Source organism: Rhincodon typus, chromosome 43 (assembly GCF_021869965.1).
Source record: "Rhincodon typus isolate 14 chromosome 43, sRhiTyp1.1, whole genome shotgun sequence".
NCBI lineage: Eukaryota > Metazoa > Chordata > Chondrichthyes > Orectolobiformes > Rhincodontidae > Rhincodon > Rhincodon typus.
In genome coordinates this window covers 1,360,379-1,387,664 of record NC_063374.1, presented here as the reverse complement: position 1 = coordinate 1,387,664, position 27,286 = coordinate 1,360,379, and the positions used below count along the sequence as shown (strand labels likewise).

The window sequence follows — 27,286 nt, the reverse complement described above, 5'->3', positions numbered from 1 at the left end:
CAACCAATTTTCCGTCATCAATCATCTGAGTCACCTCCTCAAAAAACTCAACAAGTTAGTGAGGCATGACTTCCTCCATAAAAAAACGATGCTGTCTATCTCTAATAACTCCATTTGCTTCCAAATGCAAGTTAAAATTGTTTTAATTTTGTTATTGGGATGTGATTGAGGCTGGCAAGGCCAGTATTTGGTGCCTACCACAAATGCCCTTGTTCTTTATTAGCTGAGGTTCAGAATAGCAGGGAGAATCTGCTCTAAGTGTACAAAACACTTGTCAGGCCACAGCTGGAGAATAGCATCTGGTTCCAGTTACCAAAACAAGGATACTCCAGAAAGGGTATGGAGGGGATTTATTAGAATTGCTGCCAGCACTGCAGAACTTTAGCTCAGAATTTTGACTGTTTTTATTTACATTGAAACAAAAGATGATGAGGGGGCAATTTAATTAAGGGGGACAAAATCATTAGGTGATTGGAGAATTCCTTCCTATCCATACTTCCTCCTTGAGCAGAGAGGTCAATAACTGGGGTGCATTGATTTTAAAATAACAGGTAGATTAGGAGAGAGTCGAGAAATGTTTTCGTTTTGAGGACAATGGGGATTTGGAACTCATGCCTGAAAAGATGGTTGAAGCAGAAACTCTCCTCACATTTGAAAAGTGCTGGAATTATTCTTGAACTGCTGGATTACAGATCAGGAGTTGGGAAGTGGGAATAGGCTAACCCAGACCTGAAAGTCATGTGGCCTCATTCAGTGCTGTAGATTTTCTGTTTCCATCGTTGAAGGTATTGAAAACTGAGATATGGGTTTGGTCCCTCCGGGAATCGAGGGATACGGGGAACAGGCAGGAAACAGGAGTTGAGGCTGCAGATCAGCAATGATCACATGGAATGGTAAAACAAGCTCAAGAGATTGTACAGTTTACTCCTGTATTTCCTTTAAAGTTCAACAACACATTGTCCATTTTCAGCAAAACTGATTTATTTGGTAGATATACAGAACATTAAATCTTGCCCTGTTACAGGAATTCTTAACAGCAACAGGATGTGATCCTCGGCAGAATCCAATCCTGACAATCACTTGTGAACTCGCTGGTGTGTCAGCAAGTGAGCCGATCGAGCGAATCTCTTCCCACACTTGGAGCAGGTGAATGGCCTCTCCCCGGTGTGTACACGCTGGTGTCTCAGTAGGTTGGATGACTGAGAAAACCCCTTTCCACACACAGAGCAAGTGAATATCCTCTCCCCTGTATGAACCCGTTGGTGTGTCACCAGGTTGGATGAAGAAGTGAATCCCTTTCCACACGCAGAGCAGGTGTATGGCCTCTCCCCAGTGTGAACTCGCTGGTGTTGAATGAGATGAGATGATTGTCTGAATCTCTTCTCACAGTGAGAGCAAGCAAATGGTCGCTCATCAGTGTGAACAAGCTGGTGTTTAATTAAGTCTGGTGAGATTTTAAAGCAATTCCCACAGACAGAGCATTTAAAAGGCCTCTCATCAGTGTGAACCCGGAGGTGTAATTGAAGGCTGGATGATAGAGTGAATCCCTTCCCACAGTCAGAGCAGGTGAATGGTCTCTCACCTGTGTGACTCCGTCGATGAGCTTCCAGCTGGGATGGGGAACTGAATCCTTTCCCACAGTCCCCACATTTCCATGGTTTCTTTGTGATTCGGGTGTCCTTGTGTCTCTCCAGGTTGGACGATCAGTCGAAGATCACACAGAACAAGCGCAGGTTCTCCCCACTGCGAATGGTGTGTGTGGTTGTGTCTCGGTGTTTTTCCAGCCACAATGATGTTCGAAATCTTTTCCCAGAAACAGAACAAACATTTCTTCCACATTCATAGGCTGGTGATATTCAGATTCTGATGAATCCAGTAACTGTGACACTGATGTGATGTTTGCTTTGATTTTCCAGTCTACAAATCATTTCCTTCTACTCCCCTAGAAACAGAGATGGCAGTATCACTTTCAGTCCATGTCAAAAATTCAGATTAGACCATTCAAATTTCTATGGAACATTCTTTACACTCTCATTCGCTTGGATATGTGGTCAAATCAAACTAAAAGAATCTAAATCAGCAAGAGACCAAACTGAATATGAGACAAGAAAAGGGAATCATAAAACCATGAAACATAAAATCAGAAATAGGACATTTACTCCCTTGAGTCTGCTCCACCATTCAATAAGATCACAGTCCTCAACTTCACTTTACTGCCTTATACCTACAATCCCCAATTGCCTTTCTGGTTAAAAATCAGTCATATCAACCTTGAATATGCTGAATGACCCCAGACTCAACAGCTTGTAAAGAATTCTTGGTAACAAATTCCACAGATTCACTACTCTCTGAGAGACGAAATTCCTCCCCACCTTTGAATGCTCCCATGAAACCAGTGAAATGTCATTTGTAGTAAGCGCAAGGCAGCAGATATATGGAAACACCATAATCTGAAAGTTCCCCTCCAGACAAACTTGGAAATATAACCTTATTCCTGCATTAAAATACTGGAACTGCCTTCCTAACAGCAGGAGAAGTAGTGGCACTGTAGTAATTGTAATTTTTTTTATTCATTCACAGAATAAGGGCATCATTGGCTAAGCCAGCATTTATTGCCCATCCCTAACTGCCGAAAGGGTAGTTAAGAGTCGACTACATTGCTGTGGGTCTGGATCACATGTAGGCCAGACCAAGTAAGGATGGCAGTTCCCTTCCTCAAAAGGACATTAGTGAACCAAATGGGTTTTTTCCTGACGATCAATAATGGATTCATGGTCATCATTAGACTCTTGTTCTTTTCTTTAACTGAATTCAAATTCTACCATTTGCTGCAGCAGTATTCGAACACTGGTGCCGAGAACATTCCGAGGTCTCTGGCTTAATAGTCTAGCAATAATACCACTAGGTCATCACCTCCTCAATTAACAACCCAGAGCCCCAGGTTGATCATCTGGGGTCATGGGTTTGAATCCCCCCACAGCAAATTCTGGAATTTGAATTCTAAAAAAAAATCTTGAATTAAGAGGTAACCTAACAGCAATCTGTTATCTTTACCTCCTGTGGTGTACATGTGACTCCAGACCCAAAGCAATGTGGTCGACTCTTAACAAAAACAGAAGTTGCTGGAAAAGCTCAGCAGGTCTGGCAGCATCTGTGAAGACAAAATCAGAGTTAACATTTCAGGTCCGGTGACCCTTCCTCAGAACAGTTCTGATTTACAGACTCCACAGTTCTTTCAGTTTTTATTTAGTGGTTGATTCTTAACTGCCCTTTGAAGCAGCCATACCAAGCTACTCAATGTCAATAACTGCTGGCTCACACGTCATGAATGGAAAAAAAAAGTGGGTGGCTGCAATAGTTCAATGAAGCAACCTTCCCAAGGGGCAATCAGTGACAGGCAATAAATGCTGGTCCAACTAGCAACTTTTGCATCCCCTAAAAAAGACTGCAGCCAGAGAAGCCCAGATTGTGGCAAATATTGGGCAAACCAGTGGATATCTTTGCTTCCTCCCCATGGCCACACACCGGCATGGAAGAGAGGTTGGTAAACTCTTATGAAGAGATTTAGGCAAGATTGTGCCATGGAAACACGCTGGGATCTTACTGAATAGTAGAGCTAGCTCACAGCTAAATGGCCTGAACCTGTTCCTACTTTTTTCTGTCCCTCACATCAGAGGAAGAGTCACATTGGACTCAAAACATTAACTCTGTTTCTCTCTCTGTTGATGGTGCCAGAACCAGAGTTTCTCCAGCACTTTTTCTTTTTATTTCTTCTGTTCTCATATTCAGCCCCCAATCCCAATACGTCCTGTTTATCCATGTCCTACAACCTGTTCTTTCAATCAACAGAAGGACCAGGAGAAGATCCTCTGACTCACCCAATCCCTCTCCACATTGTTCAAAGAAGAGGGGCCTGGTAGTAAAATGCAACACAAAGTGGTACAGCAGCCCACTAGGTAACCACACTGTGCCTACAACCTCTCACACCGAATACATAGATAGTCGACAGAGTCCTTTTGATTTCAAACATCACCTGCAGCCTGGGAATGGGTGAAGCTGTTGAAAAACCCGTTTCCCTGAAATCCATGCACCTCCACAGAGCACTAGGACCCAGTTAAAAAACAGAGACCTGATACCCCGCCACAGCAGCATGAGGGAGGGGGAGAGATTGCGCATGCGCTCCACGCTGATACAAGATGGCGGCCGCTAACAGAGGCCTGTTACCGGGAGCAAAGCTCGGGAGCTAAAAACGCCGGACCTGCGGGATGATATCCATGGTTTGTGGCCTATACCAAACGTTTATAAACATTTTCAGTTCAACCACCGGCTCCATCGCTCCGCCCGCATTACCGCCTCTTTACCGGGTGCAGAGATGACAAAGGAACAGCTCCCGCTGGATAGCATTCGCATTGCGCATGCTTCCAAGTGCCGGGTTCTGCGCCTGCGTACTGCTATTCCCCTTCCCCCACACCAGGGACTTTCTGCTCTGCGGTGAATGCTGGGACAGGTTACACCAGAAAGCATAACAGCAGAAGTTGGCTATTTAGCCCATCGAGTCTGAACTGCCATTCAGTGAGATCAAGATTGGTCTGGTAATTCTTAATTCCACTTTCTTGCCTGTTCGTCATTACTCTTGATTCCCTTTATGGTTAAAATCTGTCAATAACAGCCTTAAATATGCTTAATGATCCAGCTTAACAGCCCTCTTCAGTAAAGAATTCGACATTCACTACCCTCTGTGAGAAAGAAAATGCTCCTTATCTCAGTTTTAAATGGGTGATCCCTCACTTTCAGCTTATTGTCTCAGTTCCTGGACTGTCTCACAATTGGAAACAACCTTTTCAGATCTACCTGTGAAGTCCCTGAAGAATCTAGAATTTTTCAATAAGGATGCCTTTCATTCTTCTAAGTTCCAATGAGTACAGGCCCAACCTACTCAAACTCTCCTCAGAAAATAATCCCTCTATACCTTCTCTGGACTGCCTTCAATTTCGGTATGTCTTTCCTTAGATGAGGGGCTCAAAATTGTTCACAGGATTCCAGCTATGGTCTGACTAGTGGCTTGTATAATTTTAGCAAAAATCCCAACTCTTTTTTTCACTCCATTCCCTTTGAAATTAAAGTCAATATTCTATTTGCCTTCCCTATTACCCATGAACTTGGATGATAGGTTATTGTGATTCATGGATGAGGATTCCTAAATTCTCACTATCCTGTTGCTTTCTGCAGTCTTTCTCCATTTTTAAATACTATTCAGCTCCTCTACTCTTCCTGCTAAAGTGCAAAGCCTCCCATTTTCCCACATTTATATTCTGCCTGCAAAGTTTTGCTCACTCACCTAACCTGTCTATATCCCTGTGTAGACTCTTTGCCATTCTCACCACTTGCCTCCTCACCAATTTTTGAGTCATCTGCAAACTTGGCTATAGTATGTTTACTTTCCTCATCAAAATCCTTAATGTATAAGTAATTGTGGTTGCAGCAATGATCCACTTGGTTGCCATCCTGAAACTGCCACTTTATCTGTCTTCAATTAGTTAGCCAATTCTCTATCCATGCTAGTATACTACCTCTAACATGATGGGCTCTTACCTTATTAAGTAGCCTAACATATGCTACTTTATCAACATCTTCTGAAATCCAAATATATTGTATTAGATACTACTGCTTTACCTTTATCTGCTTGTAACTGCCTCAAATAATTCCAATAAATTTGTCAAGCATGATTTCCCCTTCATGAAGCTTGATTATGTTATGTATTTCTAAATGCTCTTCAATTGCATCCTTTATAATGGACTCTAACATTACACCAATAACAAACATTAGGCTAACTGGTCTGTCTGTCTCTCATTTTTAAATAAAGGTGTGACATTGGTAGTTTTCCAATCCTGTGGGACCTTTCTAGTATCTAAGGATTCTTGGAAGATTACTACCAGTGTATCCATCTCTGTAACTAATTCCTTTAATATCCTAGGATGCATCCCATCAGGTCTTTTTCATTTGTGATAGTTTTGGTGCGATAGGGTTAGGGTTAGGGTTAGGGTTATTGAAAGTCATAATCAAGGAATAGTGAGAGACAACAAGGTGCAGGGCTGGATGAACACAGCAGGCCAAGCAGCATCATAGGAGCAATAGTGATTGCTTTTGCTATGATGTGGCTATTGTGTCGAAATCTATAAAATTAGGAACCAAAAATGCAAGTGCACAGACTTTAAACCAGTGAACAGGACTTGCTTCATACATGACCTTCATACATGTAGCTCCCAACCCCCAGCTGATTCTTAACTGCCCTCTGAGCAATTAGAGATGGGCAATGAATGTTAGCCGAGCCGAGCCAATATGAGACACATTCCCATGAATGAATAAAGGAAAAAAGAGAAGTCTCGTACCCTTCTGACTTGGAACTATATTGTCTTTACTATAGTTCCCTCACTGTCGTTGTGTCAGAACTCCTTTACTAACACTACTCTGAATGTACCTACACCATATAGTGTATATATACACTGCAGTGGTTCAAGGAGGCAATTCACCAATAACTTCACAGAATCCTTCCAGTTTGGAAACAGGCCATTCAGCCCAACAAGTCCACACTGACCCTCCAAACAGCATCCCACCTAGACCCATCTCTATACTCTTTCCCTGTAACCTTACATTTCCCATGGCTAATGCCCCTAACCTATACATCCCTAACACTATGGGCAATTTAGCATAGCCCATCCACCTAATATGCACCTCTTTGGACTGTGAGAGGAAACCAGAGCACCCAGCAGAAACGGGGAGAACATACAAACTCCACACAGACAATTGCCCAAGGGTGGAACTGAACCTGGGTCCCTGGCACTGTGAGGCAGCTGTGCTAACCACTGTGCCACCTGTTCACAAGGGCAGTTAAGGATGGGTGATGAATGTGGGTCATACCAATGAAACCTGCATTTGAACAAAAAATGAAAACAAATGTTGCCAATCTCCCGTTGTTCCTGGAAAAGGTGATGTTCACGAAATTGCTGCAGCACGTATGGTGAAACTTCTTCAACAATGCCCTGACATAAGGTGTTACAGGACTTTCACACACAAAGATGAATTGCTAACAATATATTTTCAAGCCAGTTTGGTTTGCAACTGGGAGGTAACTTTGGAGAAAATGGTATTCCCAGGTTCGTCAAGCAGCTTTGACAAGTTCTGTTTAGGGTCTTGTCATGTTGTCGATGTGAAGTCTGTCTGCAGCTTTACAGAACTTTAGTTAGGCCACACTTGGAATAGTGCGTACAGTTCTGGTCACCACACTACCAGAAGGATATGGATGCTTTGGAGAGCACACAGAAAAGGTTTACTAGGATGTTGCTTGATGTGGGGGATTTTAGTTATGAAACAAGGTTGGATAGACTGGGTTTGGTTTCACTGGAAAGCAGGAGGTTGAGGGGCTACCTGATAGAAGTCTATACGATTGTGAATGGCATGGGTAGAGTGGAAAGTATGAAGCATTTTCCCAGGGTGGAAGGGTCAATTACTAGGGGACACAGGTTTAAGTTGCAGTGTGGGTGGAGGTTGGGGTTCAAAAGAGATGTCTGAGGCAAGTTTTACAAACAAAGGGTGGTGAGTGCCTGAAACAAGCTGCCATAGGGGATAGTGGAAGCAGATACAATAGCAGTATTTAAGAAACTCCTGGATAAATACATGAATAGGAAGGGAATGGAGGAATAAGGATCCTGTAAGTGAAGGCAGTTTTAGTATGGAAAGGCAAAATGTGTCAGTGCAGGCTTGCCGAAGGGCCTTTTCCTATGCTGTATTGTTCTTTGTTCTAATTCACTCCATTACATTTCAACCTCTGTTTTTTTGCCTCGCGTTCTTGTATCGAACCAGACTGAGAGGCAGGTTCCCTTCGTTGCTAGATAGTAGTGGCACACTTGCGTTTTATAACAATCAGACAGTTTTCATGCTCATTTTTTTCCTAATGTTGGCCCCACAAATGACCAGGTTTGTTCAGCTTAATTTCACAATTGGCTGTTTGTGTTTTTCATGCTGTCTTTACCACGTTTTGAATTCATTTTGCAGGATGTTAGAAAGGGAAATTTTGTAGACAGGAACCTCAAGCCAGATATCACATTAGGCTCCGAACATCACCAACCATTGGACATGGAGTCAGGAAGCACTATTCACAGCATGGAGAAACTATACACATGTTCTGTGTGTGGACGAGGTTTCAACCGATCATTAAACTTGTCAAAGCACAAGTGCAGTGTCACTGGGGAGAAACCATGGGAATGTGAGCACTGTGGAAAGGGATTCAATTATTTGTCTGAGCTGAATATTCATCGCCGCAGTCACACTGGAGAGAGACCATTCAGCTGCTCCAATTGTGGTAAAGGATTCTCCAAATCATCCCACCTTCTAAGACACCAGCGAGCTCATACTGGTGAGAGACCATTCACATGCTCAGTGTGTGGCAAGAGCTTCACTAACTCATCAAATCTCTTGTCACACCATCTTATTCACAGTGAGGAGAGACCTTTTAAATGTTCTTACTGTGGAAAGGATTATAAAAGGAAAAATGATCTGTTGACCCATAAACGCAGTCATACTGGAGAGAAGCCGTTCACCTGCTGTATTTGTGGGAAGAGTTTCGCGCGATCATTTGACCTTCTGACACACCAACTCATTCATACTGATAAGAGGCCATTTAAATGTCCTGACTGTCAGAAAAGTTTCAAAACTCGAAATGATCTATTGATGCACCAGCAAAACCATACCAGGGAGAGACCTTTCACCTGCTCTTGCTGTGGGAAAGGATTCACTTGGATGTCTAACCTACTTAATCACCAGCGGAGTCACACAGGGGAGAAACCATTCATCTGCTCTGTGTGTGGAATGGGATTCACTCAGTCATCCACACTGCTGACACACCAGAGAGTTCACACAGGGGATAGACCATTCACCTGCTCCACATGTGGGAAGAGATTCACTCGTTCGTCCACCCTGCTAAGACACCAACGAGTTCACAAGTGACTGCACGGAGTGCATTATTTTGTAAGTGTTGTTGTTAATCATATTCAGGACTAATGTCATTCATTCTGACAATTGGGGTTTGTTTCTGGTGATGTTACTAATAATATAATAGTTAGAGTAAGCATTGATACTCAAGTCAAATGTTAATTAAATCAGCTTTCCTTCAGACAGTGTTCTGAATGTCTGATTTCTCCAATGATAAGAGGAAACTGATAGATGTCCTTTGTCAACTGTGCCATATTTGGGTCTTTCTTACTCAAAATTATTTCCATTTTTTCTGGTTCTCCTCCCATATTAAACGCCAAGCTTTTGTCCATCCTGTAAACCGGTTGAAGGTTTTACAGGCCTTTGCAATCTCCCTCATGTTCTCATGTCGTTTGGAAGATTTCCAATTATCTTTTAATTCCATTCTGTTTCTGGTGTTGTTGTGAGAACTGAAGTTTCTACCCCAACACTGCTCATCAAGGGCCTGTGTGTACTGTTGAGAATTTGTCACAAATGGTTCTAGAGCTGAGGACTGGATTTTATTTGCTGTTATTGGAGAGAAAACATAGTCTGTGTAATTTTCTCACTGCCAACTTCACAAGTGTAATGCATCTCAGCCTTTGACATCAGAAAGGAGAATTTAATGTCAAGTGAAACCCACTGTACAACTGTCTCTTCATTATGGCCCACATCTATGCAGCCCCAAATTGTCTGGTAGATTTTAAAGACTTCGAGACAGAAGGACAGTTGTGGATGAGAAGAGTGTGTTGGTCGTGTCACTGTATGAGATGGATGTTGTAGGTCAGGTCATCCTATGAATTAAGAACACTGGGCCAGGTCACTGTATAAGGGGGAAATGGTGGGTCAGATCATTAAGGGGAAGGAGAGGTGACTTTGGTCACCCTGTGGAAGGAGGGATAAGCATTGTATAGGTAGTTATTAGCCATTAGAGACTATTAACTCTTGTACATTTGTTACTGTAGTGAAAACTCTAACAATATGGTCTGCTTGAGTTTTCAGCAGCCCTCAATGCCTTGTTTGGTGTAATACAATGACAATATGGAGAAAATAATTTGATCAAAACAAGGAATACACTCTTCTGCTCTGAATGAGCGGATGTCATAGAGTCATAGAGCACAGAAGCAGACCCTTCGGACCAACTTGTCCACGCTGACCAGGTTTCCTAAACTGAACTAGCCCCATTTGCCTGCATTTGGCTCATATCCCTCTAAATCTTTCCTATCGATGTAGTGTCCAAATGTCTTTTAAATGTTGTAATTGTATTTGCCTCTACCACTTGCTGTGGCAGCTTGTTCCATATATGCACCACCCTCTGTGTGAAAAAGTGTTCAAATGTATTTCTTGAGGGACAAGGGCATCAATGCTGTACATTGTGTACTTATCCTTGTGTACATTATCCTCCAATATGCCTGTGATATCCACTTTAAATGTTTCCAACAGTCTCACTAACAGCAAGAAGATTGCACAATCACAGAAATCATTGTTTCTTTTGTTTTCAGGAATGACATATTAACATAAATCTTCCCGCCTTACACTGATCTGTATCCCCATTTGTATTCCCAATATCAATGTGATTTACAATATAGAATTCATATATCAATTAAGTCATGGAGACATAGAGTACAGAAACAGACCTTTTGGTCCAGCTCCCAAAGTAAACTAGTCCCACTTGCCTGTATTTGGCCCATAACCCTCTAAACCTTTCCTATGCATCTACCTATCCAAATTAATTTTAGATGTTGTAGATGTACCTGCATCTGCCACTTCGTCTTTTAAATTTGTTTCAACATACTCCCTCTACAACATACTGTATATTGTCCTGGAATCAGTCGTTCCTGTATAATCTGTTGCAAATTCTGACGATATTAACCTTCTTCCTTACCTACCCTGGGTCCTTCTGTCGGTACAGACTCAGTGGGCCGAAGGGCCTCCTCTGTACTGTACGACTGTGATTTTTACCAAACCATGGACTTTCCTTGTTTGAAGGATGACATTCTATCTTTGCTTACTTATTCCTTTACTCAAAGTCAGCCCTTCGATTGATTGTGAATTGTTTCACCATGCCTACCCCGTTTCAGTTACAAATGTTGAAGTATTGGCTGCACCCCCACGAGGTTTCATTTGTTTAAAGCCACAAACAGAAGGTTCCAGTGTTCGCCTGAAGTTTGGTATAAATCAGCGTTGCAAATACGGCAGAGTTTCGGCGAATAAGGGAGATTCAGGCCAGCCCCGCCCCTTCATTCTCACTGATTGGTTGGATGGCTGGGCGTATTTCCCGGTTGTCCCGCCCCCTCGTCCTATTGGTCCGCAGCTGCCGTCAATTGCCCGGGCGGCGCTGAAACGATAGGGTGCAATTTGTCGCAGATGTAAACTGCTCGGATTCCCGAAGAAGGGATGCCGGCAGGTGGATCGGGAGGCTTCATAAAGAGGCAAAGAAGACTTAAATGGGAAGCTGCTGGCTCGGTATTTAAACCAGTAGCTGCTCTCCTTGATACCGCGCTATTGAGTGGCGGCAATGGTGACGTGGCGCTTGCTGGGCTCAGGGAGCCAATCAGGAAGATCCTCACCCTGCCCCGCCCCTCACTGCCCTTAAAGCCGCCTGCTCCGTTCAATGCTATCACCATTCATCCTCTAGATCAATGCAATATTCTTCTCTTCTTCCCATATACTTCGATCCGTTTAATAGCTAAAAAGTGTCTTTCTCTTCCTGTTCCTCGAACGTACTTAGTGACCTGGCCTCCACAGCCTTCTGCGGTAGAAAACTCCACAAGTTCACCACCTTCTGAGTGAAGAAATTCCTAAATTTGGATCCTGAGCCTATAATCCCTGGTTCTAGACTGCCCGACCTGGGAAAACAAATCCAAAAATTGCTCGGGAAAACTCAACAAGTCTTGTAGCATCTGTTGACAGAAGACAGAGTTAATGTTCTGGCTTCAGGGAAAACATCCTGCATCGTCCAGCCCTCTTAGAATTTTATATGGTTCAATCAGATAACATCCCTCTCGTTCTTCTAATAGCAAATGAATTCAGGCCCAGTTGGGTCACCTTGTATCCTCATATGACAGTCCTGCCATCCCTTGTATCAACCTAATGAACCTTTGCTGCCCTGGCTGTATGGCAGGTACATCTTTTCTTAGATAGGGATACAAACTGTACACAATAGTCCAGATGTGGACTTAACAAGGTGCCTGTTTTGCTGCACAACTCACTAATCCAGTGCTGCTGTCAATCTCTCTGGGCATTGATCATAGCATGTTGTGATTTGGAACAACTTGCCTGTCACCTCCACAGGCGCTGGAGGATGTAATGAAACCAGAGGCTGGGTTGGGAACACTTTGCGGAGCCACAGAACCTGATTCCAAATTGGCATCTCCCTAGTTTGCAATTGTGGGGCTGCTTCTTCCGTCCTGGGAACAGGGCCGAGACAATGCCACTATTTTTGGGCAGCCAGTGGATGACGGTTTACAACAGTGGAGATGGGACAATAAATAAGAAGTTCCATTCTGGGGAAATCAATGGGCCTCTGATCTTTGCTCAGTAAGGAACCTGGGAGTGGATGGATAGGATTCACAAACATTTTGCAGGAAGCTCCAAGCCCTGAATCAGACTCATTGATTTGATTCTCAGTCTGCAGACAGGAACTGGGAAGCTGAAGACAAGCAGAGGAGATGGAAGGAAGGAGGAAACTGGGAGTGGAGGATAGACTGGTGCAATGTATTTGGTATGAAGGCTTTAGATTTTAACACTGGGTGAGAGCATGAGTTGCGCTGGGCATCAACCTTTGGGGGATTAAGAAAGACAAAGATGTTCCATGAGAATTCTGTGTTTTGAATTGATATCCTATCCTTTCAGTGAACAGTTTTATAAACTTCTTTTCCAGGTTGTTAGAAGGGGAGGATTGGCAGACAGAAAACTTAAACACTGCGTCATTGCTCCATTTTATCAGCCTTTGAACATGAAAGTAGAAATCGTTATTCTATCTGTGGCATAACATTTCAAACACCAGTGTAACTGGGAAAATAGAGACACACAGCTTCATCTAAGTGACTATGTTCTAGTGAACTGACTTTGGTCGGAGCCTTAACCAGTTAAACCGCCTCAAAAAAAACCTTAACACACCATTCACAGCAAGGAAAAAATGAACACGTGATATGTGGCGTCAATTGTTCATCCAACCTGGAGAGACAAAAGGACATCTGCACCATTGAGAAATCGTGAAAATATAAGGAGTGTGCAAAAATATTTGATTATTCAAATCTGCTGGAAATCCATCGACAGAATCACACTGGGGACAGACCATTCATTTGTTTGTGAGAACTGATTGACTAAGTCATTTGACCTTTTGTCCACCAGCGAATTCACAATGAGGAGAAGTCATTTGGCTGCGGTTCCTGTGGAAAGATGTTCGGCAATTACTTCACACTCTCTGTGCACCAATGTACTCACACTTGAGAGAGACCAGTCACCTGCTCCGAGTGTGGAAAGGGATTCACTCAGTCTTCTAATCTGCTGACACACCAGCAAGCCCAGAGTGTGGAAAATGCTTAAAACGTTCCAGGGAACTGAAGTGTCACCAATGTGTTCACGCTAGGTTTAGGCAATCATCCCAACTCACTGTACACCAGAGGATTCACAGTGGGGAGATGCTGTTCACCTGCTGTGTGTGGAAAGGGATTCACTTAGTCATCCAACCTGCCGAAACACCAGCAAGAAAGTAAAGTGATTGGATTTTGCTGTTAATCTCATCTGGAAGTAAACTATGTTCATTGGGATTTGTTTCTGGTGATGTTAATAAGTCTCAGTCCAGTTATATAGTTATAAGGGTGCAGCAGGAGAGCATTTTGCCCATGACTTCAAATGTTCTCCAAATGAGTATCTCACTTAGTACCATTCTCACATCAAGTATTTTCCCACATCACACTTGCTACTTTTGCAAATTACTTTTCATCTGTGTTTTTTCTTTCTTGATCCTTCTTTGAACAGGAACAATTTCTCACTGTCTACTCTATCCAGACCCTACATGATTTTGAAAACTTCAGTCAAATCCCCTTTAGCCTTCTCTTCACTAAGAAAAACACAGTCTCAACTTCTGCAATCTATGTTCATAGCTGGTGTTTCTCATCTGTGGAACTGTTTTTATAAATTTGTTCTGGACTTTCCCCATTGATTACTCATTCATCTTAGTGTCGCACTAAGAACTGTATATCCAGTTTTTGAACTATGGTTTAAATTATGTAACGTCAGCATAACCTCCTTGCTTTTGTACTTTATACCCTCATTAATAAAGTCCAGTATGTTTTTTTAACTGCTTTCTTCCTTTAGCCAGGTATGCTATGGCACATCTTTTGGAGTAGTACCCTTTATTTTATATAGTCTGTGACAATGTAAACTTCAGAACCTTAATAACTTCATGGATTGAAAGAATCAGCAATAGCTCTTTCTGGAATAAACTGTTTCCTGAGATGACAGGGTCAAGGACAAACTGTTGAGAAATTAAAAACAACATGCTACTTAACCACCCAGGGAAGAAGGAGTCAAAGCGACATAAATAAACTATTTCCTGGGGGAGAGGAGGTAACACTCTCATGACAAATGGGCAGTTAAGATTGTCTGCAGAAGGAATGTCCTGAAATAAAGGGGTTAATTGAAGGACAGGCTGTTTCAAACAGATAGCTAACATTGAAAGTAACAAGAAATAGGGGAGCTACTTCGGATGAGAAGGCAAGTGACAGACTTGAGGTCTCCAGAAGTGTAATCAATTTTAGAGATGGAACAATCTATTGAATCATCAATAATGTCACACTGCAAACTTGAAAGAGGAAAACTGTATAAGAATCCAACAGCAGAACAATTCAGCAGCAGAACTTTAAAGAACAACATTGCACAAGGATCAAACCCTCGATACTTCCAGAGACAGAAATGATTGGTTGGAATCTTAGCTGAATTTTATCATGATGTGGTGATGCCAGTGTTGGACTCGGTTAGACAAGGTCAAAAATCACAGAATATCAGGTTATAGTCCAACAGGTTTATTTGAAGACGCAAGCTTTTGGAGCTCAGTTCCTTTCTTAGGTGTAGTATGAGAGAGAGGGTGTAAGACATAATTTATATGGAGAAAGGTAACAACCCTAAATCTGGCTGCCTCTTGTTGAATCTTTAATTAGTTAGAAAGGAAACTACTGATTAAAATGCAAAATCCAAATTCCTTTCAAGTCATTGTCACAACATAATTGAACGTTTTATCATGTATACAAGAGGTGACATCTCAGGTCAGACAATGCATTTTAGGTTTGAGGTCTTGCTTAGAATCTGTCTATGTTTTAAACTGGGGTCAGGTTTTTTTGAGCAAAACAGAGTGTATCCACAACTATGCAAACATCTTGGATGAAATAATTCGTGTGTCTGTGTGTGTGTGTGTGTGTGTGTGTGTGTGTGTGTGTGTATGTGTGTGTGAGATTCTTCCACAAACCACAAGATGTCAGCAGCGAGCCCAATGAGACAACCATTGAACCAGATCAGTCGACAGGGAGATCTGTAGTGGAGCAGCCAAAGAAGGAGTTGTTTTGGACCTAGACTCAACATGTATGCTCAAGCCATCAGGAAACATGTGAGTGCCAAATTAATTAGCTTCACTTGCAAGGTGGCGCAAAACATCACCCAAGCACAATGCATAGCCGTCTAGGCTCTCAAGACCACTCACAATATTGTCATCAAACCAGCAGACAAAACAGGAGCCACCATCATACAGAATAGAACAAACTACTGCAAAGAAATGTCCTGTCAACTGAACAACCAGGAACACTACAGACAATGACCTGCCGATCCAACCAGAGAACACACTTGTGAACTCAACGGACTGATCAAAACTTTTGATCCAGTCCTTCAAAGTCCCTTACACACTCTCATCCCATGTATTTCTCGCACAGGGGACTTCTCCCGCCTTCTTAGGATTCACAAAGCCAACATACCTGGATGTCCCATCATATCAAGCAATGAGACCCTGTGTGAAAACCTCTCTGGATATGCCGAGGGCACCTTGAAACCCACTGTACAAAGAACCCCCAGCTTCTGTCGTGACACCACAGATTTCCTACGGGAACTCAACACCCACAGGCCAGTTGACCCAGGAAGACTCCCTGTCACAATGGATGTTTTGGCACTCTACGCTAACATCCCCCATGATGACGGCATCACTGCAACAGGCTCAGTACTCAATACTAACAACTGCCAATTTCCAGACGCCATCCTACAATTCATCTGCTTCATCCTCAAATACAACGTCTTGACCTTCAACAAGGGGTTCTTTATTCAGACACACAAAACAGCCTTGGGGACCAAATTTGCACCCAAATATGCCGACATTTTCATGCACATGTTCGAACAAGGTGTTTTTGCTACGCAAGATCTCCAAGCTTTACAGCAGATACATTGACGACATTTTCTTCCTTTGATCTCATGGCAAGGAATCACTGAAACAAATACATAGTGATATCAACAAGTTTCATCCCACCATCAGACTTACCATGGAGTACTCTTTAGAATCAGTCTCATTCTTGGACACATGCATCTCCATCAAGGATGGACACCTCAGTATCTCACTTTACCGCAAGCCCACAGATAACCTCACGATGCTGCACATCTCCAGTTTCCACCCTAAAAATATTCTAAAAAAGCCATCCCCTATGAACAAGCCCTATACACACACAGTATCTGCTCAGATGAGGGGGAACGCGAGGAACACCTGAAGGTGTTGAAGGATGTCCTCGTAAGAACAGAATACGATGCTCAACTCATCGATTGCCAATTCTGTCATGCCACAGCGAAAAACCATAATGACCTCCTTAGAAGACAGACACAAGATACGACCAATAGGGTACCCTTCATCACCTAGTACTTCCTGGGAGCAGAGAAATGACGCCATGTTCTTTGCAGCATTCAACACATTATTGATGATGATGAGAATCTCACTATGATTTTCCCTATGCCTCCACTACTCACCTTCAAACAACCACCAAACCGTAAACAGACCCATTGTTTGCAGCAAACTACCCAGCCTTCAGGATGACATTGATCACAACACCACACAACCCTGCCATGGCAACCTCTGCAAGACATGTCAGATCATTGAAATGGATACTACCATCACACTTGGGAACACATACATGGCAGATACTCATGTGACTCAGCCAATGTTGTCTATCTCATATGATGTAGGCAAGCATGCCCCGAAGCATGGGATATTAACAAGACCGGCAGACGCTACGACAATGGATGAATGGACACCATGCAATGATCACCAACAGGGGTGTTCCCTGCACTTAAGGGGTCAAGAACATTCAGCCTCTGGTCTTCGGGTAAGCATCCTCCAAGCTGGACTTCAAGATACACAACAATGTAAAATCACTGAGCTGAGGCTGATAGCCAAGTTCCATACCGATGAGGACGGCCTCAATTGTAATCTTGGGTTTATGTCACAGTACAGGTGACCCCACCACACTACATACTCACATACATACACACACACACTCTCTCACACAAACAATACTCACACATTTGCACAATTACACAGAGCCTCTCACAGACACACACACACATAAGCTCTCACACATATACACTCCCTCACACTCGCACTGTCTCAAGCACACAAACACACACACACGCACTCTGTTTTTCATGCAGATTCACAGACACACACATAAATTATTTCATCCAAGATGTTTGTGTAGTTGCAGATACATTTTGTTTTGCTCAAAAACTAACCTGACCCCTGTTTAAAACATAGACAGATTCTAAGCAAGACCTCACACCTAAACTGCTTTGTCGGACATAAGATGTCACCTCTTGTATACATTGATATAACCTTTAATTATCTTGTGATATTGACTTGAAAGAAGTCTGGATTTTGCATTTTAATGAGTAGTCTCCATCCTAACTGATTAAGGATTTAACAAGAGGCAGCCAGTTTTAGGATTGTTACCTTGTGCTTATAAATTTTGTCTTATACCCTCTCACAGTACACCTGAGGAAGGAGCTAAGCTGCGAGATTCTATCATTAATCTGGTAATAGGCAAGTTGTGTTGGGAGGCTTAACTTGCTTACTTGAGGGGTTATATTTTGGTAGCTACATGCAATAAAGTTTAAATCATTGTTTCAGTACTTGTTTGTTTGAGATTTCTTAATAAGTATCTGAATTAAAGGTAGCTTGTGATTTACATGCAACATGTCTCTGTACAATCTTTCTAAAAGAATGTATCTCCTCACAATCCTCTGTATTGAACTCCATCTGCCCATTCTATCAACGCGTTAAAGTCCTTTTGAAGTGTTACACTGCCCACACAGTTTAAAATTCTTTCAGGTTTTGTAAAAAGCTCTATAAAGTCTTGTAAACCAGCAGTTGTGAATTTGATTCTCACTGAAGCCTCTGAGGAATTTTACACTCTCCTCACCTTAAAAGAAATTAAATGTATCAAAGGAAAGGGGAAAATTTTAAATCTCTGAAAAAATAAACAAAAAAGAAGGTTAATGTCATGTACCATTTTTAGAATAGAATCCCTACAGTATGGAAGCAAGCCATTTGGCCCATTGACTCCACACTGATCCTCTGAAGAACATCCCACCCAGACCTAGCCCCCTACATTTTACATTATTAATTCATCTATCCTGCACATCTCTGGACACAATGGGTAACTTAGCATGGCCAATCTACCTAACCTGCACATCTTCTATGGGATGAAATCAGAGCCCTGGAGGAAAACCATGGGGAGAATCTGCAAATTCCCCACAGGTAATTGCCCAACACTGGAATTGAACCTGGATCCCTGGTGCCGTGAGGCAGCAGTGCTAACTGCTGAGCCACCATGTCACCCTAGCCACCTCCAGCATGATGCAACCAATAAATATAGCCTTTTCTATTTTTTCAGTATTCTAAAGGAAGCATTTCCTCTGTGAGATTCTGGTCCATTCTTCGTTGCCTCCAACCACTCAACCCTCTTGCACTTTACCATGCAATTGCTGGTGATGGAACACTTGTGTTTTTACTTCCTCACACTCAAAGGCCCTAAATACTCCTTCCAGGTAAAGCAGTGATACTTGTACTCCTTTAATCTAGTCCACTATATCCACTGCTCATAGGAATATAGAAACCAGGAGCAGGAGTTGGCAATTCAGCCCTTTAAGCCAACTTTATCATTCAAATGATCACAGCTGATCATTTAACTCAGTACCCTGCCACCCACCCCTCATTTTCTCTCCATATATTTTAGCCCTAAGAACTATATCTAAATGTTTCTTGAAACATTCATTGTTTCAGCCTCAACTGCCTTCTGCGGCAGAGAATTTCATAGGCTCACTACTGTGTGAGTGAAGAGATTTCTTCTCATCTTAGTCTTAAGTGGCCTATCATTATTCTTAAGCTGTGACCTCAGGTTCTGGACTCCCGGGTCATCAAGAACATTCTTTACTGCATCTACCCTTTCAGTCCTGTTACAATTCTATATGCTCACAATGTAGTCTTTCTACAATGGGGAGACCATTGCCATTTCAGCACACCGTCTTGCTGTCACACTCACATTTCTATCTGAGGTCTGATGTAGTGTTCCAGTGAAATTCAATGAAAACTGGAAGAACAGCTTTCCACTTAGTTGCTTTACAGATTTATGGACACAATTTTAAGTTCATGAAATTCAGACCTTGAACCCTGACCTTCATTTTGATATATACATATTCCCCCAGTGTCTGTCTCTTATTCTCATGTTGCTATATTCATCTAAAACTGACACTTATTCCACAAGTAACACCTAATCTTTGTTTCTGTACAACTATTATTACTGTCTCTTGTCTCACATTCCTTGACTCATTTGACCTGTAATCTCCCTCGCCCTCAATCTCTTTGTTGACTTTCTGTTCTGTTCCACTTGTCCCTCCCTCTGTTTCAGCAGCATTAAACCAAAACTTTCTCCCTCTGTTTATTTCTGAGAAAGAGTCAGACTGGACACAGAATATTAATTCTGTTTCTGTCTCTACAGGTGCTGCCAGTTTCTCCAGCACTTTAGGAATGGTGTTAAAGGAGGAAAGTGTGGATTCCATATTTCAGTGAACAGCAATGGTTGCTGTCATTGGCTGAACCCATTGCTTTTCAGTACTGTATGTCTTACATTTCATGGCTCTGCTTTCCAGTGTTTGCCGGTGTTTGCAACAACTAGCTCATTAACCTGGAAGCTGGATGGGCAGGGGGAGCTGAAATCAAGACAGGGACAAAACAGAAAGAAATGTGACATGCAAGTATTTAGAATTTGCTATGTGTCAATTATTTTTAGTAAGGAATGTATGTTGTGCATTGTCTTGAAGAGTTTGAAGGTTTTAGAAATTGAATGTTCCACATGAGCAGCTTGCGGGACTATTTCACCTCACTATCCATTGCATGTTCAAGGCCACAGCAGTGGTTGTCATTTCCTGAAGAAAGTTCTGTTTATCTAAATCTGCCTATTCTCAGATAAACTTGTGTCTTGTTAAGGTGGTTCTGAAGTGAAGAAATGGCACAGAAAGCATGAATCAACCAAGCCACAAGGTTTGCAAGCAGCTAAGATTAGGCCCAGGTTTGACTCCTGATCATGGAATTATTGTTCCTGAATTTGCAGAATAAACAGAAGTTGTTGCTTATTGACACCAGAAAAACACACATGAATCAGGAAGTGTTCCAGATTCTTGTCAGTGCTGGAAATGCAACTGCTTTCAGCCAGAAACAAGTAGAGAGGCCAAGTGAAACTAACAGAGAGATAAAAACCACAAGAATGCAGCTCACCGCTACCTTCTCGAGTGGCTCCTGTCAGTGATGCATGTTGTCAGCGGACCCATTTAACAGACAATGAGGTGAAACTCTGATCAGCTGTGTTTTTATTGAATGGTGGAATGGGCTCAAAGGGCCATCTTCTACCTATAGAATAGAATCTGTGGCATGGAAACAGAACGTTTAGCCATACCAACCCAAGCTGAATGTGGTGTTTACAGCAAAGAGCCAGGACCTTCATCTGATTAATCTCAGAATCACAAAACTACTACTACAGCAGGAGGCTATTCAGCCCATCCTGAGTGCGACAGCTCTCCAAACAAGCGGCTCACTTTGTCCCACTCCCCAATCCTCTTCCAGTAACTCCGCAAATCATAACCATATAACTATGTCATTCCCTTTATAATGCCACAGTCCAGCGTGGTGTTCTCTCGGCTCATCGTGGTAGTCTCTCGGCCTAGCATGGCCTCAGTGTAGACTTCTGGCCTCGAAGAGATTCCAGAGTGATTTCCCAGGAATCAGAGGTGAATTGACTGTAGAGTTAGTAATGCAAGGCTCCTTGTAGGTGGTAATGACTGAAAAGTCTTGTCTCCACAGATGCGTATCACTCCTGATTGATCACCTACAATTGCTCCATCTCTCTGTGTTTTTCTTTGCTTGTGTCATAGAGCCATACAGTACAGAAAATGCCCTTTGGCCCATTGACCCTGTAGTAACAAAAACAATTCTAACTCCATAGTCGTTCCACATTTTAGCACTTGGCCTATAGCTTTGAATGTTCTGATATTTTAAGTGCTCATCCAAATATGTCTGTGTATTTTCCATTGTGGATGTTAATGCAATTCAGTTCTCTATTGCTACAAATCAATCTTTATTCACATTAATTGTGTGGCTATATCTTAAAATCCAGGAGGAAAAGTAGCAAATCTAAAATGTAAATGAAGAATTTTCATTCTGTTTTGGTTTGAGTGGAGACTGTTCCACTAAGTGCCTATTTGTTATAAAGTGGAGAATGGTTGAAATTTTCACCGAGTGATATTTAAACACAGAAACTGAGTTGCTTTGGTCAAGTGGTTAAGTAAACAGACACATCGTGAGAATGAATTTATAAATACAAATAGTCCAAACTGAAATTTGTCTGACATTACAAATGTTCAGCTGCCTTCAGGTCTCAAAAGGAATATGAAATTAAAAGTTCAATCATAAATGTTACAGGAACAGGTAGATTAGCATCCCCAGGAAAGTTTGAACATCCTGAAGCTATTTTCTGTAGAAGAGAGATGGCTGAGAGACAACCTGATAGAAATGGAAAGCCTTGTTTTGTCAGAGATTCAAGATGAAATTTATTCACTCAGCTGGAGATCCGTATATTCTGAATTTGGATGCAATGTTTAGAGATACAGAAAATAAATTGTATTGAGACATAGTTCTTAAGATTATTTCATCATCCGTTGAATCAATATTTCTCATCAAATTTTCTGTCATTAAATTGTAAGTGACTAAATTGCAAAAGTATTGGAATGGTTATAAAGTCTTGACAAGAAATGGTGAAAGGCTCTGATTAATTCTTTGACTTCCTTTACTTTATTTCTGTCTGTCAGAGTGAAATGATCTCACAGAATGGTGAGGCTTTTCAATTCCTTTCCATGTCTCTTGAGTCTTATCAGGTTCTGAAGAGTCATAGCAGACTCGAAACGTGAACTCTGTTTCTCTCTCCGCCAACACTGCCAGGCCTGCCGAGTTTCTTCTACAATTTCCTGTGTGTTTCAAATTTCTAGTATCCTCAGTGTTTTGCTATGGATTCTCAGCTGATGTAAAAGTCTGAGATGAAGAGACTTTTGGATTGTAAATGAATAAAGAGCTTTCACAGGGACGTTGAAAGTGGAGGTTTGCACCACAAGCTGAAAGTTTGGGGTCTTGAGCTCTGACAGAGTTATGGCAGTGTGGAGCTCCAACCAAGTTCTTACAGCTTTGTTCCCTCTTGAACAGTCCTCTGCTTTCACAGCTCCCCAACCCACTCTCTAAATTCTCACTAAGAGGTCATGGCAATTTTCAAACTCTGAAATAGTGCACAATGGGGAAGAAAAAGAGTTTGGGAAGCAATGGGTGATCAAGATTTGGGTAATCCTTCGTGGACTTCAGTAACAGAACAGATTTGCAGGGCCTAATGGCTGATTCCTGCTCCTTTTTCCATGTTCTATTGCAGTGGAAATAGTAGTTAAACCTATCAAGAACAGCACTGTTGGTGTGGGAGTGTGGCCGTGCAGTCTAACAGCACTGGATTAAGATTCCAATCTCAATATATTCATGGGCGACAACTCCTTTGATATTAAATCTTGAAACCTGAGCTGATACAACTTGAGGAAGTTTCCTGTGCATGAATGCTTCTTCTCATGTGAAATGGATGCAGTCAGATTTAATTTGAGAATTAAGAAACTCGAGGAATGGAGATCTGGACCCCACTCTTGAAAACAATAACCTAAAAAAAACTATCCACCTAATGTGAGGCTTGAACCTACGACACTGGCTTTGAGAATTTCATTCTGTACCAAATGACCTAGCCGGGTACAATTAACCCCATGTCCCCTCCATAACACAGGGAGATAACTGTCAGTTTTCAGTTGGTGCCTCAGTTTGTTCTGAATTTCATGCTGAAGAAGGCCATCAAACAATGGCACAAAGTTCCAATTCATTCCTCTCAATCGCCAATTCCATCATTCACATCTTTGACTTCTCAGCTGAACTCTTTCTAAATATTGCAATCCATTTTCAGCACTTGTTCTGGAATTGAATATTCAATGTTAATATTTTAATATTAATTATTATAATAATATCCTTATCTTTAAAGGAGCCCCTGTATTACTTTCAATCATTCTGTGAGACAGTGAATGAATACTAATCTGCTTCCTATCGTTTCTGTTGAACACTAGGAAATGCAAACCTGGAGAGTAACAGTCAACTAATTGATGCACTCTCTTGAAAGTTAACCTCCACTCATTTTGCCAACTGGATTTTAAGAGCTGGTTCAAAAGGTTCTAAGGACAGAAATACCCTTCTGCAGCCATTTCCAAATTTAAGGATTTTAGTCCTTTTATACGAGAAGAAACATTCATAGTTGTAGAGTCATACAGTACGGAAACAGACCCTTCAACCAGTCCAGGCTAAACATAATCCCAAACTAAACTAGTCCCACCTGCCTGCTTCTGGCTTATATCCCTCCAAAATCTTTCCTATTCAAGTACCTATCAAAATGTCTTTTAAACATTGTCATTTCACCCACATCCACCACTTCCTTAGGAAGTCCATTCCAAACACAAACCACCACTGTGTAAAAAATTTGCCCCTCATGGCTTTTTTAAATCTCTTTCCTCTCATCTTAAAAAATGTGCCCCCTGGTCTGGAAATCCCCTATTCTAGAGAAAAGACAACTACCATTAACTGTATCTATTCCTCTAATTATTTTATAAACTTCTAGATGGTTGCCTGTCAACCTCCTATACTCCAGTGAAAAAAAAGTCCTAGTTTAGATTTTCTAAGATTACAAAGGGATCTTAATCAAATGGTTCAATGGGCTGAAAATGACAGAGGGATCTAAATCTGGATAAATGTGAGGTATTGTATTTTGGAACAACAAACAAGGGTAGGGCTTATACAATTAATAGTAGGGCCTTGGGTAGTGTTGTAGAACAGAGGGACCTAGGGGTGCAGGTACATTAGTCTTTGAAGTTTGCATCCCATATAGACAGGGTGGTTAAAAAGATATTTGGCGTGCCTACCTTCATTGCTGAGTCCTTTGAATATAGCAGTTGGGAAGTCATGTTCAGGTTGTACAGGACATTGGTGAGGCCTCCTCTGGAATACTTTGTCCACTTCTGGTCACCCAGTTACAGTATGGATATTATGAGCTGGAGAGTGTTCAAAACAGATTTGTGTGGAGCAATTTTTCTCAAGTTGTAAAGCTGAGTTTCCCTGATTGAAGCTTAAAGAAGGTATTAATCATTTGAGTATTGTGTAAATGCTACTCATAATTTAGTGTTTGGGATATAATCTCCCTGAGTTTTCCTGAGCAGTGCTTGTTATATTTGGAGGTTTTGAATTGGTTGAAGTTACTTGCATCCCAGGGATGGGCAGTAACATGTTAATTAAACTGTAGTCACCACCAGATGTTTGGAGAGTGAGGGGTAAAACCCAACTGCATGTTCCTGTCTCAGTCACTGTTGACATGGGAAAGAAAATATCAGTGCATTTCTTACACTGTCTGAAGTATGGTTTTGAAAAACTATTTTGACAGATATCACTGCAGGAGCCTTTAAAAATCTTCCAAAAATCAGTAGACATCAGCATGCTTGAGCAGACTTTTCTGAACTGTAAGGGCTGAAAGCAGGAGTGTGCGAAGGTCAGTATTGTGTACAGAGGGAAGGAATTAATCCAAGATGGGATACTATATTCAGTTAATTAAAGAAAAACTATTGATCTTTTCTTCACACTAAGGTTAAAACCTATTAGTATCGAGTTTGTCAAGTTTCAAACCCACCTCCACTTTCATGCATGAGATGACTTCAATAACCACTAGACCAGAGGAAAGTAAACTACACTGGCTTGGCTTGTATGACAAACTGTTCAATTACACAGTTTAGGGATTTGTTATGCAAAGATACAGTCTGGTGGTATATTTAGCAATTTTGCACAGACATTGATCTGGCAATGGAATTGTACAGTCACATAGCATATTAGAAGGCCAGAGATAACAAGGTGTAGAGCTGGTTGAGCACAGCAGGCCAAGCAGCATCGGAGGAGCGGGACGGCTGACATTTCGGGCCTAGGCCCTTCCTCCGACGGGTTTGCCGTTTTGACCGGTTCTTCCACACTTCCTTTCCTTTCTCCATAGCCATGTCGCATTTGTCTCTTCCGGTCATGCTCCCCTTTATCTCTCTCCTGGCCTTTCGTGTTCTATCTCACGCCCCTCCCTCCGTTTTGCGTCGTTCACTCACTCCCCCACTCACCCACCCACCCCTTCCTCCCGTCTCCCATACCATTCCCCCTACGAACGACCATATCCGCCCCCTTAACCCACCCCCAATAACCCCTATAAAATAGCCCTAGCAATCCCTTCATATCAATCCCATTATGTCCTACAAATCTGAGTGCCTGGCCGAGTTTCTCATTAAAGCAAAATAATTAATAACTTAAGATAATAATGGCGAAAATATTACCCAAAATTCGGAGCGACGAGGACGCTCCCCTAGTCACAGAATTGACAATCATTGTACATGATCCCGAGGGAAAGCTGTCGTTTTCTCGGCTGCATAAAAGGTAACAATGAAGCGGAACGGAGGAGACCATCAGTCAGGCAGTTGGACCGAGAGGCTTCGTAAACATTTTGTATCCGCGGCAAACCCTAATTTAGAAATAAGTAATCGGGTTCTCGTTTGCACCAATCGGAGTAACATCTTTCCCGGCGAGAGGCTCTGGGAAACGGCCGCCATATTTGTAGGGGGCAATGAGCGCATTGCCTGTTCATGCTGCTCCAGAAGGGACAATGTTGCGGCCGTTATTGCAGTACTGCAATTCTTTTTTATGGGGAGAGGAGGTAGTAGGAAGGAACACACGCCAAGAAAGCTCAATGGAGCAACAGCGGGAGTGGATCGGACCGAACTTAGGCGCGGACCGTGGTAGCGGAGCTTCCGAATTAAAGGCTGAGGGGCGAGGCCCAGATCAAGCTCAATCGTCACAATAGAGGATGAGGAGAGGGGTGAACCTTCATTGAATTTAGAAGCAGAGCTCTTGAGATGGTATCAAGGTTCAAAAAGGGCAAGAAGATTGCTTGCTTAGAAGCCAGCTTTAGGGACTGAGTTAGTAGTAGCGGGTGGGAGACAGAGTGTAAAGTGCTTATTTTGTGGCTATTGGTTTGTTAGGAATAGAGGGAAGGAGCGAGAAATCTGATTTGGTGAGTGGCGGGTAGGGTTGAGTGACTTTCTCCTAGCTTATTCTTTGCAACTGGTGGGATTCAAAATAGCAGGAGAACTCGGCCCCGTGGAATCTTCCTCCGGCAATATGTGGGAAATCAGGCACGCTTCGAGTATCCATGGTGACCGACTAATGTAGGAAGTGTGTTCAGTTGCGGCTCCCGAGTGAATGTATAGGGCGTTTGGAGCTACGTGTGGACTCGCTAGGGCGCATTCGTGATACTGAGGACATCATGGAGGGCACGTTTAGCGAGCTTGTCACACCACAAATAAGGGCTAAAACAATAGAAACGTATTGGGTGACCAACTAGACAGACAAGAAGGCATAGACAGGTTGTGTAGGAGTCCGCTGTGGTCATCTCTCTATCAACAGATATACAGTATTGGATCGTATTGGGTGGAATGGCCTCTCAAGGGAAAACAGTGACAGTCAAGTTTGTGGCACCATGGTTGGCTCTGCTGCACAGCAGAGGAGCATTAGTAATGGGGGTAACAAGGCGTAGAGCTGGATGAACACAGCAGGCCA

At 42.3% G+C, this 27,286-nt stretch overlaps 3 protein-coding genes across 4 annotated transcripts in view; 2 read left to right on the top strand and 1 right to left on the bottom strand.

Annotated features, from left to right (window-relative positions):
- Nucleotides 1-959: 959 nt before the first annotated feature.
- Nucleotides 960-1,700, bottom strand: LOC109936601 (zinc finger protein 239-like; the record flags this gene model as incomplete). Its single annotated transcript, XM_020535205.2, has 1 exon — nt 960-1,700. A coding segment is annotated over one exon (624 nt), but the record flags the coding sequence as incomplete, so codon positions are not given.
- A 2,401-nt stretch (nt 1,701-4,101) lies between these two features.
- Nucleotides 4,102-14,399, top strand: LOC109936600 (gastrula zinc finger protein XlCGF8.2DB-like). 2 transcript variants are annotated; one of them, XM_048619500.1, is made up of 3 exons: nt 4,102-4,277; nt 8,053-9,024; nt 12,890-14,399. In XM_048619500.1, exons 1-2 carry the CDS (start codon nt 4,266-4,268, stop codon nt 9,001-9,003), a joined length of 963 nt encoding a protein of 320 aa, XP_048475457.1. In that variant the 5' UTR covers nt 4,102-4,265; the 3' UTR covers nt 9,004-9,024; nt 12,890-14,399. The 2 variants fall into 2 exon arrangements, with proteins under 2 accessions (XP_048475457.1, XP_020390793.1); XM_020535204.2 differs by lacking the exon at nt 12,890-14,399 and having other exon boundaries at nt 4,106-4,592; nt 8,053-9,169.
- Nucleotides 14,400-25,883: 11,484 nt separating this feature from the next.
- The window catches only part of LOC125487626 (gastrula zinc finger protein XlCGF8.2DB-like), a 7,068-nt gene continuing 5,665 nt past the window's right edge, over nt 25,884-27,286 (top strand). Inside the window, exon 1 of the mRNA XM_048619522.1 lies at nt 25,884-26,107. The gene's annotated coding sequence lies outside the window, so the exon portion shown is untranslated. The remainder of the gene's footprint in view (nt 26,108-27,286) is intronic.